The 17,442-nt window shown below is 43.4% G+C and overlaps 1 protein-coding gene across 4 annotated transcripts in view; it reads right to left on the reverse strand.

Moving 5' to 3' along the window:
* The window catches only part of cemip (cell migration inducing hyaluronidase 1), a 216,654-nt gene that overhangs the window by 75,257 nt on the left and 123,955 nt on the right, over nucleotides 1–17,442 (reverse strand). For all 4 annotated transcript variants that reach the window (XM_074624536.1, XM_074624543.1, XM_074624549.1 and 1 more), the window contains exons 5-9: nucleotides 14,512–14,748; nucleotides 13,271–13,450; nucleotides 4,292–4,362; nucleotides 4,104–4,199; nucleotides 2,334–2,455 (exon numbers count right to left, since the gene is read on the reverse strand). In XM_074624536.1, coding sequence (XP_074480637.1) covers nucleotides 2,334–2,455; nucleotides 4,104–4,199; nucleotides 4,292–4,362; nucleotides 13,271–13,450; nucleotides 14,512–14,748 — 706 coding nt within the window. The remainder of the gene's footprint in view (nucleotides 1–2,333; nucleotides 2,456–4,103; nucleotides 4,200–4,291; nucleotides 4,363–13,270; nucleotides 13,451–14,511; nucleotides 14,749–17,442) is intronic.

Raw genomic sequence — 17,442 nt, forward strand, 5'->3', positions numbered from 1 at the left:
CACCAATCGGTAGACTGGCCGACGCGCTCCGGCTGAGGTGGGATCCCGACCCAGCGATCCACCTCCCCGACGGTGCGGGAAAACCACCGGCCCGTCTCGCCCGCACTGTCGGGAAAGTGGAGCTTGACAACCCAAAGGATGGTGACGAGAGGTTAACGTCGCGCTGCTGTGAAGTGGATCGGTGCCGTTGTATCGGAGCCGTTTGGCGAGTACGAGTACATGAGCACAGTATCGGACCCGATACCCGATACTGGTATTGTTTCGGTGCATCCCTATTTTAAGAGTAATTATAAAGTGTGGTAGGGAACCTGAAATCATCTGGTTCAGCTGAAGATTTCCTCCTACATGTACTCCTGCACATTGACAGAAGATGCCATGTGTTGTTGATGATATAACAGACCAGACCAAGTTGAGTGAAGTTGAATAACGTTGGATTAAACAAAATATAATGAAACTGTTTGGCAATGAACAGATCGATCCCCTCAGGGGCGCCGGTGAATGTCTGGCCTCGAGCACCAACATTGCCAGAAATGGCCGTTGTTACGAGCGAAGCCCCGTCTCTTTAAGGTGTGACCTCGCGGTTAACCTGTGTGTGACGTAGTCGAGCGGTGGTGTCGGTGTGTAGTCGCGAAAAGAGACGAGAAAGATAGTGTGCGTTAGTTAACCGCAGTCACAGTGAAGGATAAAAGTCTGTTTACCGTTGCAGTGTTACAGAGAGAAGGTGCATTTATGTTTCGACGTTTATTTATGTTACGTCCGTCCTTCTGAATGAAAGTGCCGGTCGTCACAGCAGAATTGACTCGAGAAGTCTGTCACCAACTACGAGCCAGGCTAGACTAGAGTTAGCCAAGTCCAGGAAACTCCCAACTACGGTTCGGAGCGGAGAAGCTGGAAAGGTAACACTGTGCTTGTTGGTCTTGACTCTGGACTTTATAGTCAAGACTTGAGATTCACATGTGAGTTGCAAAACAATGACTTTGTCTCACATCTTATGAGCGGCTGCCTTGCATTGCCGGACAAATCAACTTGTCTTTGCTCCAAATCATGAAGTGGAGGGGAAAAAAAGTGCATTCTGGATGCACAGTGATGTCAATCATCTAACCTGAACCTGGGTAACAGCCCAGACACACCAGGAACATCAGGAGCGTGTGGCGGCTGCGTTACTTGTTGTTTTTAATTTCGGCGTCCGTGTTAACAGGTTAGAGCAGCCACACTGCCTGCGTGAGATGCGCGTCACATGCGTCTCAGCTGCGTCTCTTCTAGAGAATAGAGGTCTCGCCTATTTTTGACGCGTGCCGCGCATCTTACAGCAGCAACACACAGTGAAGGTGATCTATTGACTGTATATTGACATCATACCAGCAAGATTACTACAGTTTACATGTCTATTCGTAGAATTAGTCACGGAAATGAAAAAAAAGTAAAGACTTATTTTTAAATCAACAGTTCCTGCTTTCATTTAAAAATAAAAGCCCTCAAGTGTTTTTTCTGCGGACAGAATTCCTTCATTTGTTAACACAAGGCTTTTATTCTGAAATATGAGCAGTCAGTGCTGTGGAACATGCAGTGACTTAGAGAGCTCAATGAATTGATAAAGTATGGGGTTTAAATCAACACTTCCTGCTTTCATTTCGAAATAAAAGCCCTCAAGCGTTTTTTCTGTAGACAGAATTCCTTCATTTGTTAACACAAAGCTTTTATTCTGAAATATGTGCCGGACAGTGTTCTAAAACATGCAGTGACTTGGAGAGCTCCATGAATGAATATAGTACGGAGTTTTAATTGTCGATTATTACTATTATTTACAAATTACCACACGTTTCTTAACCTTTCTCTGTCTAAAATAAATATAGATGATATTTATAATGAAATGAAATGGCCATTAAAAGGCAAACTCTATGTAGAAAGAAAGAGCTGACAGCAGCAGCTGCAGTAGCAGAAACACAGCTGACACGCAGCTGAAATGCAGCTGGTGTGAACGCCCGACGCGTGAATTACGCAGCCACCACGCGCTCCTGACATTCCCTGTGTGTTCCGGACGTCAAAGTCTCTTTCAATGTGGGCTCGTGAACAGTGCTGGGATGTAGGCCTATAAACGGTTTACATTTTAATACATCAGAATGCTGCAGGGATGTTACTGACAAAAATATTACCATGGCACAATATTAAAGTTTCTGCTGATAACCATCAATGGGTTTTTTTATGGAAGAATATAATAATGATCCGGTTGCCAGCATGGGCAGCTCTCATCTCTGTGGCCTGGTGACTGCATTTGCTATCAATGAGGTGTCTCATACATGTATGAGTGTCTGATGAAGTAAGAAGAGATTTACCTGGATGTCAAGAGGAGTGCTACACAGCCTGTCTGGGTAGGCCTCGTGCAGGTCAGATACCTTCTCCCAGTCTCCAGATCCCCTCTCATCGTCCCTGTCGAACCATTCTGTCCACTCTGCCTCTGTGAGAGACACACACACACACACACACACACACACACACACACACACACACACACACACACACGTTCAGTGGTCAGACAGCCCAGCGGCTGATCTTACACTAATCTACATCAGGGCTTTGACTTGTAGTCCATTTGGGCTGTCAAAGAGCATTTGTAGCAGAGTAATTGAAGGGCTCTCTTCTCCCATTGTGCTCTCTGTCTGGCTGACACAGCGAGGGGGGGGGGGGGGTGGGATGTGCATTTGACTGTGGGCTTGGATTTGAATCTGGAGCTCGACACACACACAGTATCTCAGGCTACCTGAAATATGAGCGCAGGTCTCATAGCCTATTTCCACTGTGTGTAATGTGCCCACATGTCAATATCTACTTGCTGGAGTCTGGCAGTTTCATTAAAATAACTGCTACCTGACGGGAGATGAGAAGCATCTAATTGGAATCAGCTTTGAACCGGTGGTAGAGGAGGGGTCAGTAACAGCAGCATACCAGACGGCTGGGTACGAGGCAGACGTATTGATGAGGAGATGATTGGGTGATGAGATCGCCGAAGCTGATCAATTACGGCTCAGGAAGAATTTAAAGAGGCCAAGTGAGATGATGGAACAAGGAGTGTAAGGATATCCATAATCAACCGTTTAACCGTTAACCGATATTGAGCATTTTAACTGATTAACGCTATCGGTTAAAACGGTTAAAATAAATGTTAATAATTAATTTAAAAAGCTGAGGAAAAACTCGTCACTTTAAGGAGAAAAGCTGGTCCAACTTAAGAGCCCACCTTAAGACAGTCTGAGCCAGCGTTACAGATACAGGAAGTTGGCACCCGTCTCCAGCTCGCTTGAGCGGAGCGAGTTGTAGCATCCTAGCGTTTATTCACCGACACATACAGTTGTATGTGTGTGACAGTGGTGAGCACGAAGCTACCAGCAGAGCTATAGATGCTAACGTAGCACAAATACACACACTGTTTGTTGGAAAATCGCTATCGTTAATTCGGGCAGACAGAGTGTCATTACGCCGGGCAGACACACAGCTGACAACCTGCTAAACTAAACTAAATGTGCGGTGGAGACTTTTACTGGGAAAGTAGCTGCATGTCCGCGACACTACACAAAGTACCGTGGCTGCTAAGTTAACGCTCCCGGACGGTGAACTGGGGACTCAGTTGTCTGTTGTCCTCATACACTGCAGCTGGTACACCGCTGCATTCGAGGCAAAAAATCTTGTCGGGTTACGGTTAATAATCGGTTAACGAGGGTCGGTAATCGGTTAAGAAAATTTTTCAAAATTAGCATCCCTAAAGGAGTGTATATCCTGCAGTTGAATTCCCAACCTCTAAGAGAAAACTACAGATGTGTTGATTATTATTTGCACGATCCTCCCTTTAAATGCACATGTAAAGAGAAGAGAGGTGACCTTCGCAAAAACTGGCACACTGTTCTATGAATACAGAACATGTTTAGGGCAGAATGTGTCACATCTGCACCTGAAAAACAGGCACAAAAGCATTGTAACTCTGGCCATGAGAGACACTCATTTGGAGGACACCTACATTTTACTACGACAAACCCTTGAAGTGTGTGTGTGTGTGTGTGTGTGTGTGTGTGTGTGTGTGTGTGTGTGTGTGGGGGTGTGTGGAGAGTTACCTTGCACCCACTGGCTGCTGGTGGTGATGGTGAAATGCTCCCCATAACTCGACTGAAAAACACGAGAGCTCCGGGCCTCTGAGGACGCCTTGGTCCCTGACAACACACACACACATCACTTATAACACTTTACTGCATACAGTACATGAGATCAGGCTGGCAACGAAAATTAAAAATTGGATTCCTACCTTGATAGACAGCGTGACCCTCGACAGCAGAAGAAGGGTGTCCTTTTATCACTATAAAGGACCAGGGATGCCTGTAAAGCAAAAAGAAAAGATAGATGAAGCAAGGGGAAAAGAAAATAGGTAAACGCTTTCATCCCAACTCGTCACATACCGCCGCTTTGTCACGACCCTTAGGCAAGAAAACCACTATAGTTAGGTTTAGGATGAACTGCATGGTTGGGCTTAAACTACTACGTTTGTACAGTGAAAATTACACTGAACATTGTGAACACAGGAAACAAACAAACAGCTGATTGTAACTTAACGCACGGGACATGAACAGCGGTCTTCTGGAGGAACAGCCCAGTCACACAGCAGTTCGTGAAATAGTCACAACATTTATTGTATTGATTCACATACATAGACACAAATTTCAAAAAAAAATTCCTGATTGTCAGTACTTAATCAATTCGTTTGTAGTCCACTTAATTGTGAAACGGGGAGTATAAAGTGCGGCGAACGGGAGAAGGTCGGGGCGGATGGGTGGGTCAAAAGACACAGGACTTTCGCCCAGGAGGCCGGTGTTCATGTCCCGTGTGAAACCACAAGTCAATGTTGACTTATTTTATAACTTACAGCACTTCCGGAATTATTTTAACCCAAACCATGATCTATTCCTAAACCTAACTAAGTAGTTTGTTACCTAAGCCTAACCAAGTCGATCTATTCCTAAACCTAACCAAGTAGTTTGTTACCTAGGCCTAACCAAGTAAATCTATTCCTAAACTTAACTAAGTAGTTTTATTTTGAAAAGACTATAGCGGAAGCTGACACGTGCGTCAACGTGTTGCTGGACATTTGTAGGAAAACACATGAAAAATAGTGATGTGTCGGTCGCGAAAGAGCCGGCTCTTTTAAGTGAACGATGGGAGCCTAGAGCCATTTTTTTCTTTTATTAATTCAAAGCAGAATGATAGGATGATCTTCTCCAAGCCACGGTCACTCCATGCACTGACTGTGACTGAGTGTTGTGTTAATGACGTCCGTGCGACCAATCAGGTGATGACAGACAACGATCACACCATCAAGCAGGTGCGCGGCGCGCTGACAGACTACAGGTACAGAGCAGGAGGGAGAGGAGGAGAGAAAGAGAGAGAGGAGTGTGATGCACAAATAGCAGACAAGATGAGTGACAGTCGGAAACGAAGCAGCATGTAAAATGATGGTATTCTGGAAATTATAAGGTTTAATATAATTATATTGAATAATTTAAGTGATATATGTGCACACCTACTAATCATAGGTCAAAACAGCACTAAATTTGGCTGAATTGTAAAAGGCAGAAGTGGTAAAATGAAGAGCTGTTTGGGAGCCGAAAGAGCCGGCTCTTCTTGGTGAGCTGAGCCAAATGATCTGGCTCACTAAAAAGAGCCGGAATTCCCAACACTAATGAAAAATACGCCGTTGAAAGTCGTGCTGTACATCACTAACTACGTCACCACACTCCCGGCGCATTTTTCTCGTGGCGTTTACAGTTGCTGCGGATGGGTTGACATTGTATTTAAGCCCGGTGCGTTTCATACCAGCGTTAAACGGTGCCTGTACCAAACGCCAAACGCCGTGACAAAGCCTCAGTATTCCTAACGCCCTGGGAATGAGAAAGGGCTGGATAGAGGAATACTGGATAGAGGAAATGAGACGTGACGTGGGGAGGGGGCAGGGAATGGAGAAATTAGAATTACTACCTCGCAGCACCTCCACCCTAAGACCACGTCACTTCAATGCACCCGATTCGCCTCCTGTTAGACTAATGTTCTATATGTGTTTAGGAAACGTTCAGGTTTTTTTTTCTCAGGAGGGTCAATGCACTGTTATGGTATGTCAAGCAGGTTTTGAATTACAATTTTGGTGACATGTTTTCTATATTTTTTGCCTTATAATCATCCCTAATTAGTATAATCCAATATTTATATTCAACTGCAACACTTTTGTTTTCATTTGAAGGGATAGTTCAACATTTTGGAAAATTTCTTATGAGAGTTAGATGAGAGGATCGATAACACTCTCGTGTCTGTATGCTAAATATAAAGCTAGAGCCAGGAGAAGGTTAGCTTAGCTTAGCATAAAGACTGGAAACAAAGGGAAACAGCTAGCCTGGCTCTGTCCAAAGGAACCCCCCATAAAACAGCTAATAATTGTTTTTAGACATTGTCTTTTGCCTCCTCCAACCAGTGAATTTGCAGTTCTACATCAATGTCGGTCCAACATGTCATCACTTCATCACTTTATAAAAATCTAATCAGTTCATCCTCGAGTCCAGGTTCCTACAAATTTGAAGAAATTCCCTCCAGGCGTTCCTGAGATATCACGTTCACGCAAATGGACTGGACGGACGGACAAACGGACAACGTGAAAACAGAATGTCTCGGAGGCATAAAAAAGACGGGACATACAGATAGAAACAGCAGGTGAAAAGTGACACACACACACACACACACACACACACACACACACACAGTATGAAACTCTGTCAGCACAGATGGTGGCATTATATTTCTAATAAAGAAGATAAAGAGTGAGCGGCTGACATCCACAAGAGGGGAGTCTGGGTAATTAAATGAGGTATCCCAGCATGCATCACTCAGATAATAACACGCTGGCTGTTGCATGTGTGTGACTCCATGTCTGTGTTGAAGATGTCACCATGTTCGTGTGAAGGGAAGAGAGAAGATGTGATACTGGTGTGAGTGTGTAACAGTCAGGAGAGAGGTGTGACGACACTGGTAATGACAAGATGGAGATGAAGACTTTCAGTATACAGCGCACCGTAAATATCTGTGTTGGCTGGGGCAGCGGTGGCTTAAAGGTCCCATATCATGCTCATTTTCCAGGTTCATACTTTTGTGTTTCTACTAGAACATGTTTACATGCTGTAATGTTAAAAAAACAACTTTATTTTCCTCATACTGTCTGCCTGAATATACCTGTATTTACCCTCCGTCTGAAACGCTTCATTTTAGTGCATTTCAACGGAATTGCGTTGCTTGGCAACAGTTTGGTTCCATATTTACTTCCTGTCAGCTGATGTTATTTACATAACGTGCAACAGGAAATTAACTGGGACACAATTAGAATGTTTACATTTAAAACCGTGTAATGGTCTAAATATTGTATATTTGTGACATCACAAATGGACAGAAATCCTGACGGCTTGTTTCAAACGCACAATTTCTGAATACGGGCTTTGTGTGTTTCTCCGTATATTGAGTGTTTTGATAGTTTACCAGTTTTTATACAGCACTTAAACCTGCTTCATCTCTTTTATATTATAAAAGAGATGAAAATCTCACTTTTTACAATATGGGACCTTTAAAACCCAACCCCTCCAGTAGAGCTGGTCAGTGACCAGCAGATCACACTGTGGTTGTACTGGGCAGCTTCCAGGTGTGAATATGTAACTGTGTGAATGTGATCAATCCATTGGTACCAACTACTGTATACATGCCATATAGCTTGTTGTAAAGGAGGCTAAATATCGCTCCAAAGTTACGCTAAATTTTGGCAAGGAAAAACTGTCATGGCCATTTTCAAAGGGGTCCCTTGATCTCTGACCTCAAGATATGTGAATGAAAATGGGTTCTATGGGTACCCAGGAGTCTGTGATCAGGGCGCTCCTGTAAAAGAGAGGAAACGCTTCCTCTCAGTGAAACTGAGCACTCATGTGTGAACCAGCTGTTCCTGAATTGCTGTGATATGAAAAATGTCCTGGCAACGAGGGAATATTGGGGGAAAAAAATATGGTGCCAGTGATGATGCCAGCAAAAATGTTGCCATGAAATCTATTTGCCTCTTATTTCAAGATGCGATATGAGGTTAATTCAATTCAACCTCACTTTACTGAACATTACACATCACATGTTTAACTTAAACATTGTGTTGTTTTTAATAACAAAATAAGACAAGCATCTCAAATATATAATATCATATCTTGGGCTGCAACTAACAATTACTTGCACAATTAATCTGCTGATTTTTTTTTTCTCAATTAAATCATTGTTTAATGTGTTAAATGCCCCCCCCCCCGACTCATGTGAGTCGTTAGTCACGCGACTCGTTGGATACATCAGACCGGCAATACGTCATCCAGAGTAGGCTCTCATGACCACGCCCTCTTCTGGGGAAGACCGTACCGTGTCCCTCGTAGACGGTAACAGAGTAAAGAGAAGAAGTTGAAACATGTCTCCAAATTTCTACTTTAACCAAACCGCTAATAGTAATAACGCTATGCTGAAGAGTTGCTGTGTAGTTGGTTGCACCAAAAATAAATACAAAAACGCTGATCTCCGATTTGTTCACCTGCCATGTACTAAAAAAAATGTTATAGAGGGGCTTTATGGCTCCAAGCTATAGACCAGACCAGCAGAGGCTTTCACACTGACATTTGAGGCTCATATGATACATTAATATTCACTGTCAGTGTGGTAAATGGCAAAATGATGCTGGTGACAGTGACTAGCATGGCTAGCTAACGTTAGCTTGAGTGTGAGGCTGCTGCAGTAATACAGTTATACATTAGCGTTACAGCAGCATCAGACTGTTGTCTCCAACTAAATCTCAACCTACAGATCTAACAGTTGGTTATTAACACGGCACTGACCAAGCGTTGGTATTTGATGAGCTGGGAGTGAGAATGTGTTGCATGTGCTCGCACACGGGGGGACACAATACACCTTCCTGCCAATGGTTTCACGCTATTCCACTGACCTACAGGTGGCAGCAGTTCGCCAGCAAAGGCAGAGAAGAAGCTATTAAACATGGACGTAAACAATACCGGATTTACTTAAAAAGACGGCTTTGCAAATGTTTAATGAGGAAGGAAATGCATCCGTGTTTTGATGCGTAACACTGAATGTGGACATGACTATTGCTTGTTTACAAGAAAACTCCACAGGGCCCCTTTAACCAAGTGCTGAACATATGGAGGGTAGTTTAGGGGGTCTGACGGTGCATTAACACGAGTACATCCATCAGGGCCAGCCTGGCAGCAGTCCGTGAGGTCATAGAGAGGTGACTGACATTGATCAGTAACCCTCGTGTATTGCTGCTGATGTGCTATGGTCATTCTGTGCAGTGAGTCAGTAAGGTGTTACTGTCTACAACATTAAAACAGGAACATATGATTGAAGTAAGTAAAGTAGACGGATAATCCAACTTCCAACCAACAACACAATTTGGTTGGTATCCAAATAATATCCCACAACTTTAAACCACCCTGTATACGTCCCCCGACTGTCTGAATCCATTTTGCTGAGGTGTGTTGCCGTATTTCTCTGTGCTGCCACCAGCCCCACTCACTGTGGCAGCTGCGGTAAACACATGCAAATTACATAACTGAGAATGTATTGCAGAGTCTACACTGTGTCATAAATTTCAGCTTATTAAAATGTCTCTGGGTGCGCCGCAAATTACACAGCCTCTCTCTCCTGATGACACCAGTGTTGGCCTGTTTGGCAACAGTGTGGAGAGGAGGCGACAGGAGTCATTAGGCAGGAATCCCTCTGTCGCCCTCACCACCATCGCTCCCATCCATTTGCTCTGTCCTCTGCAGCATCCACAGCAGTGGTCTCAAACTCAATTTACCTGGGGGCCGCTGGAGGCAGAGTCTGGGTGAGGCTGGGCCGCATCAGGTATTCCACAAAAAAAGCTTTGTTAAAAAAAAAACAATCTTCTCAAACGTCATTATTAACAGTTCTTTAACTTGAATGGGTTCTTCTGAACATGAACGGTTCTTCTGAACATGAACTGTCCTGAACATGAATGGAACATTGAAGAACATGAACGGTTCTTCTGAACATGGCCTCTATTGCGTCTCCCACTTTTCCTGAAATTGTCTGTGCTCGTCACCAACCTTTCTCTTCACTGCAGGCTTTGAAAAAGACATGATTGGGGCTGTGTGACAAGATATATATTCATTCCACTTGGTGTCACTCCACAATAAAGTCGTGCCTGCTGTGTTTGTGTTGCTCTGCAATTACACCACCAAACCGCTAGTTGGCGGCGGCGTCTCTATGAGTTTCCTTCTTTCATCTGAGTGGATTTGTGTGAACAAACATTGAAAAGATGGAGGCAGAGAGAAGTAGAACTTTCTGTGGTTGTCCGGGGTCCTGGCCGCTCAGCATCGCTGACAGACTGGACCAATCACAGCTGTTGCGGTCTGCGTCGCCGCGACGTGTAGTTACATTTCTGGAGAGGTGCACGTCAGGCTACGGCGTCGATTCAACGCAGAAGTATAAATCAAGCTTTAATCTAGTTTATGCGATGTTACACGGGCGCCACCATAGTTGTTGTGAAATGTTTCTCTGCTTGCATCAAGCCCGGCCGATTGCCCGTCCCCGGGAGCCATATACCCCACTGTGATGGGTAGGTTCGTTCAGCTCGGGCTCGCGCAACAAAGGGACCTTCCACGGCAAACTGACATTCACATAAATCTCGCGGGCCGAGGGCGCCTGGTTAGCTCAGTTGGTAGAGCGGGCGCCCATGTAACAAGACTTGGTCCTGACCGCGGCGGCCCGGGTTCGAATCCGGCCTGTGGCCCTTTCCGCATCCACTCTCTCTCTCTCCCCCCTTTCCAAGACTCTATCCACTGTCCTGTCAATAAAAATGAAAAAATGCCCCCCAAAAAAAAAAACTTTATAAAAAAAAAAAAATTTGCGGGCCGCACTAACATTAAACTTTCATATCAAGGTGGGGGCCACAAAATATCGTCTTGCGGGCCGCAATTGGCCCGCGGGCCGCGAGTTTGAGACCCCTGATCCACAGCCACGGAGCAAAAGTGCATATTGGGGAATGGAATGTCAATTCGTGCTCTGCGCTGATGTTCTTTATCAAACCCTCTCAGTGTTTCCTGCCGTGTCCTCAGCAGTATCAAAGCTACATCTACATTAATATCTTTTCCTTTTAAAACTTAGCTTTTTAAATCAAAAACGATCTCCGTCTAGACGAGCATTTTTGGGCCGTTGCAGAATGAATCTCCGTCCATTCTATCATGACGCATGACCATTTACATATGCCAGTGTAAACAGGAAGTAGCGATAGACATTGATGCAAAGTGCTCGGATAATAGCTTCCCTCCTGCGCATGTAGGCAGTAGTAATATTATAAAAATGCAGAATTTAACTGCAGAATAGCTGCTAGCATAGACAACAAGGTCAACAATGCTTGTAACTCGTTATCCATGTTGAAATTAACCACCGGTGGTCGAGGCTGACAGTGTTTGGTTCCCGTGACGGGGCGTGACGAACCAGGGAAGGACACGTCATGACTGATGAGACCCGATCAAGAAGCGAACATGGGCGTCGTTTTCAAAAGTCTCTGTTTCTGGGTCGTGTCTAGAAGGTAACCAGCAAACTGCGAAGTCTGACTTGCAAAAACTTGCAAACACTCTCACGAGACGCGCTGCCCGATGACCTATCCTAACCTTAACTATTCAAGACCAATGCCTACGGGTTCCCTTCTAGACACTATACCCTGTTTCTGTTCGTCCAGACTAAAACGCAACCTCTGAGTTTTAAAACTAAAACTGGGTCAGCAGGGTTTTCAAACGTCTCCGTTTTAGGGGCTAGAAAACGCCGGAGTAGCGTGGACGCTAGGCATAAACGTAGCAAAACGTTGCCTAAGTTTCATACGACCGCCTTGCTCGGAGGCTAACCACTGGGCCTACATTACTACGATGCATCAGCATCTTCTCTCAGCCCACAACATGGTCTCTGTCATCGTAGCTGACTAACCGTGCAAAACGAAACACATTCACACCAGCTTGTAATGTACTATGCAAAGTCGCCTATCCAAAAGTTCTGCATTCTTTCAGAGCACAGTTGAGTCTTGTTTGAGGAATGTGTCAGTGTACAAGTCTGCACATTTTTATCCACTCCGATAACCCTTATGTCAGAAACTTTGAGACATCTCCAGGGGTTTTTGTTATCATGGCACGATTCAGTTTCCATTTCCCATGCATTCCTGACATACTAACGCACACACACACACACACACACACACACACACACACACACACACACACACACACACACACACACACAAATAGGCCAAGCTTTTTCCCTGCAGATACAGCATCACTAAGATACACACAAAAGGGTTAGCAGCTACAGCATTCCATAACAAGTGCACACGCATGTCCATTAAATGACATATATCCACCCTTGTGTTCCTGGGGGCTTGGTGAACAGAGACGGATGTTTTTTTTCTCAGGAGTTGGTGGAGACCAAACCAGAGCTAACAGGAGAATGAATGCAGGACTTGCAGTAGGTGATGGTTTTGTACTGGACTGCATTATATTGAGGGGTGTTTTTAACTCTCTGTCCTCCTCATGTATATAAATAGAAAGGATGAAACTGTATGGCTGTCAAAGTTAACACGATAATAACGTGCTAATGCAAATTGTTTTGAACGCCACTAATTTTTTTAACGCATTAACGCACCTTGGGATTTTTTTAGGTTGTAACTGAGCCCAGTTTTAAAGCTAGAGTGAAGATACTGGCATCATATGAAACTAGAAAAACCTAGGGAATCCATTGGTACCAACGATACATGCCATATATAGCTAGTTGCATAAGAGGCTAAAGAACGCTCCAAAGTTATGCTCAATTTTGGCGAGGAAAAACTGTCATGTCCATTTTCAAAGGGGTCCCTTGACCTCTGACCTCCAGATCAGTGAATGTAAATGGGTTGTATGGGTACCCACGAGTCTCCCCTTTACAGACATGCCTACTTTATGATAATCACATGCAGTTTGGGGCAAGTCATAGTCAAGTCATCACACTGACACACTGACAGCTGTTGTTGCCTGTTGGGCTGCAGTTTGCCATGTTTGAATTATGAACGTCTTTGTTTCAGAAAATCAAAATGAAGATTCCCATCACAAGTTAGCACGAGGCTTAATTGGATGTCATGTGATTTCAAAAACAATATGACAGGAGAGCTCACCGAAATCCCAGAGTGGTGATGTGCTGGCTGCCCAGCCTGGAGAGGCTCTTCTTGGCCGAGTCCTCCAAGTTGTTGGAGCCCTCGTCGTTGACCACCATGGCCAGTATAAGCCCCGCCTCCACGCCATCCACGTACTTTGCAAGGCGACGGCTCTCGTCCTTACTACGATATGTGTCAAACCTGTGGGAGTGAAGGGAGGTTACAAGAGGAAAAGGGGAAGAAACAACATCATTATTGTGTCTTCCATTCATCCTAAAACAAAGACGGGCCAGAAAATGCATTTTGAAAACATTTGATGATTTTGTCCAACTGAAATGAAGTTGCATACTTTTTTTTTTTTTCCTATAACAACATAAAAACGTTTTTCTAAATTACATGTCCTATAAATATATATTTAAGTTTCATAACAGCGCCTCCCGTCTGTGCTGTTTTTTCTCTGTGCACCCCTGCTGGCTCAGCCGCCAATGAAACCCGTGGCCCATGAAGCCCACCCACTCAGAGGCTTGGAGACTAAAGGAGCATTTCTGATGTATCTATGATGTATGTAAATTTTTTCACTGATAAAAAATACATTAATAATACATTTAAAAAGAAAAAAAATCAGGGAGTGTACCTTCATAAAATGTGGACGTTAAAATAACCTCTAATGAGCGCAAGAGCTAAACACCAAGATCAAATATAAGTTGAACAAGCGATGACATCCATTAGTAAAACACCATCCCACTTCAAAGCAATATTTGCTGTCTATCCACTCATAATTACATGTATTGTTTAATTGTTCCTTAATCTCTACACCACAGTTGACTCAGTCTGCATATTAACTGTGTTGTAATTTACTCAGTGCATTTTATGGCTGTCACCTCTAATCAGACAAAGTCTAATGACAGTAAATTAGAGGAGACTGGATGCAGTCCAATGACTTGCTTCCTCCTCTGAAAATTACAAGAATCTATTTACCACAATAAAAGCTGTATATCAATGCATCTGACCTCCATTTGGAATAAAAAATGCAATGGATAATTAAGCATGAAAGGATATTAAGGATGACATCAATTTCTATATTTAATATCCTTGCATGAAACAACGCTAGGGCCATTAGAGTCACATTTGTCTCCTTCATTACAAGCCTGTGGTTAGACAGCTTATGAGATGTCAGCCACCACATCATTCCTGCTCTAATTAAGAGTGTCATGATTGTTCAGCAGCCGAGACGCGGCCTCTGCTTCGAGAGGACCCTTTACCTGTCATCGTGCAGCACCTCTCCGGTCTTGGGGTCGACGACGTGGATAATGATGCCTCGGCTCCCCCAGCTTTTCTGGAACAGGTAGTTGTTTTGGTTGCTCTCTCCGGGGTGGAGGGTCTTGTTGAGGAGCGTCCACGACAGCTTCTGTTCTCCGTGGATCTCAAGTGTCCCTCCTGTCCCCACGCCAATGTACTTCCTCCCAAAGTAGCTGTGTTCCTTATCGCTGTCATCCAATCTAAGAACAGTGTGGGAGAATTATAAAGATTTTTTAATAATACATGTCTCTCTTCAAGTGCCATTTGAGGCGAGGAAGTTTGCTTCGGTGTTTCAGTTCATGACCCTTATGTAGACATCACACATCACCATATTTAAAGGTCCCATATTATGCTCATTTTCAGGTTCATACTTGTATTTTGTGTTTCTACTAGAACATGTTTACATGCTGTAAAGTTAAAAAAAAACTTTATTTTCCTCATAATGTCGGCCTGAATATGCCTGTATTTACCCTCCGCCCTGAAACGCTCTGTTTTAGCGTATTTCGACGGAACTGCGACAAAATTGCAACAGAATTGCGTTGCTAGGCAACAGCTTGGGTCTATGTGTATTTCCTGTCAGCTGATGAAATTTATGTACACTGCAACCAGGAATAAACTGGGACACATTTAGAATTTTTATGTTTAAAACGTAATGTAAAGGGGTCTAAATATCGTATATTTGTGACATCACAAATGGACAGAAATCCTGACGGTTTGTTTCAAATGCAGAGTTTCTGAATACGGGCTGTGTGTATTTCCCTGTGGATTGAGCGTTTCAATACTTTCACAGTATTTCTATAGGACTTAAGCCTGCTTTATAATAAAAAAACATGAAAATCTCACTTTTTTTATAATATGGGACTTTTAAGAGGTTTTAGCATTTCGAGGATTTTCAGAAAAATGGCAAAAAGACATTCTGCCTTCATGTGGTAGTTGGCAGCAAAGAGTGACGGGAAAAACAGGGGGGAGTATGGGCAGACATGTGATAGGCCTAAAGATCATGGACTCAAACTTGAGGACTGTCCACAAATCCTATGAAAAGACTAAAACCAAGTTTAGTCTCGAGTTAGTCAGTTCCCTACCCTGTCTGTGGCACTCAGACCTAAGTCCATTGGTTTCTACTGAAGACCTAAACCTTTAACATGACTCAAAGTCTATAGCCTTGCTAGCTCTTTGAGGCTGCTAACAAAGACTATGCTAACATGCTGATACATCAGACCGGCAATAGGTCATCCAGAGTAGGCTCGCATGACCACGAACCTCTTTTTTGAAAAACAATCCCGTGTCCCTCATAGTAAAGAGAAGAAGTTGAAACATGTCTCAAAACTTCTACTTTAAATAGGGTGGCCATATATTCCAACCCCCAAAACGGGACCCTTAGGTGTACCGCACGTTCATGCGCGCTAATATGCACACACCATAGGCGTTTTCATCAGGGTGGCCAACTTGGCGCACCTGTGGCTTTCACCCCCTTTTATCACAGGGCTATCCCCGTCATGACTCACTGACAGTTTGGGAGTCCTGCAGAGAGTTTCCCTTGTCTGGGACTACGGAAATTATTTTTCAACTTTAGTTCACAACAACCGGTTCGTTGCACATTATCACTTACTTAGAGAATAGCATAGTAATAGTAGTAGGCTAGCCATACATGACATTGTAGAGTGGACATAGATGGCAATATTTATCCAGTAATAGAACTTTAACTCCATTCATTTACCTCCATTCATTTGAGGAAAAACAAAGTTGAAGGTATTTTCAATTTATTAATTTAATTTTAAAATGTATTTTTTTATTTATTTTTTAGAAAACATCCACCATCCCGCTCCACTCCGCCCCAACATCTGAGGCTGATGAGAATGCCATTTGTTTGGCAGGTATTTGGTTATAAACTGCAGTAGCTTATTGGGCAAATAATTTTTTTTAACCTGATGGTGGCGCTAGATGAAAAGTCAGGGGATCGCCAAAGTCAGTAGGGTTTCATCTTCTGGGGAACACGAAAGTCTGTGTCTCATGACTGGCCGAAATTGCCATCCCTCGAGCCACGTTTCTAAAAGGGCTCACAAATATATTGTTTCATTTTTTTAGAATAGGCTCAGTAATTTCCTAAAACAGCTTTCGACTGTAGTTTTTTAGCAAACATTACTCACACGGGAGGAAATAGTGGATTTGTTGGGGACTATTTTCAGAGGCAAGTGTATCCACATATGGTGCTCTAGTAAGTATTTGTGGCATCAGGATAGTGTATGTGGGATGGAGTCCAAATACACTACAGTGTGTTCACGGTAATGAAGGAACATGTCACCCAGTGCAACAGTGTGACTAATTGATGTGTTTTTAGACAACAATGGAGCTATATAATATATCAGGCTTTGGATACACACACACATTCTTATTAGTATAGATTGCACATGAGATTTTCTGACAATAAAAAAAAGATATTGAGATGAATCAGAGGATGAATCCACATTTGGTGCTCTGAATATTTCTGGCAGCAGGACAGCATGTGGGATTGAGTCAAAATAAACTACAGCAGAGTGTGTGTGTGTGTGTGTTCATGGTAATGAAGGAATTGAGCTATATGGCACTGAGGAATAAGCTAGGATTTACTAGTCCTGGTCCAGGTTTGAATTGGGTTGCCATTTCCTGTAACAGATTGTTACTCATGGATGGTAATACATTTTATGGGTGTGACGGTTGTGGATCAGGGCTAAGGCAATACTTTGCAGTATCAATTCATCACTGGTTTTGGTCTCTACATGAGATTTGTCGACATTAGCAAAAAACAGTGTCTGGCTTTTCCTTTAAGGTTAACTGTCTGATAGGCATCCAGTTTAATATTAATACAGACTTTATATAAGAAGTGGATGCAGTCACCGTGACGTCACCCATTGCTT

The sequence above is a fragment of the Sebastes fasciatus genome, chromosome 2, assembly GCF_043250625.1.
Source record: "Sebastes fasciatus isolate fSebFas1 chromosome 2, fSebFas1.pri, whole genome shotgun sequence".
NCBI lineage: Eukaryota > Metazoa > Chordata > Actinopteri > Perciformes > Sebastidae > Sebastes > Sebastes fasciatus.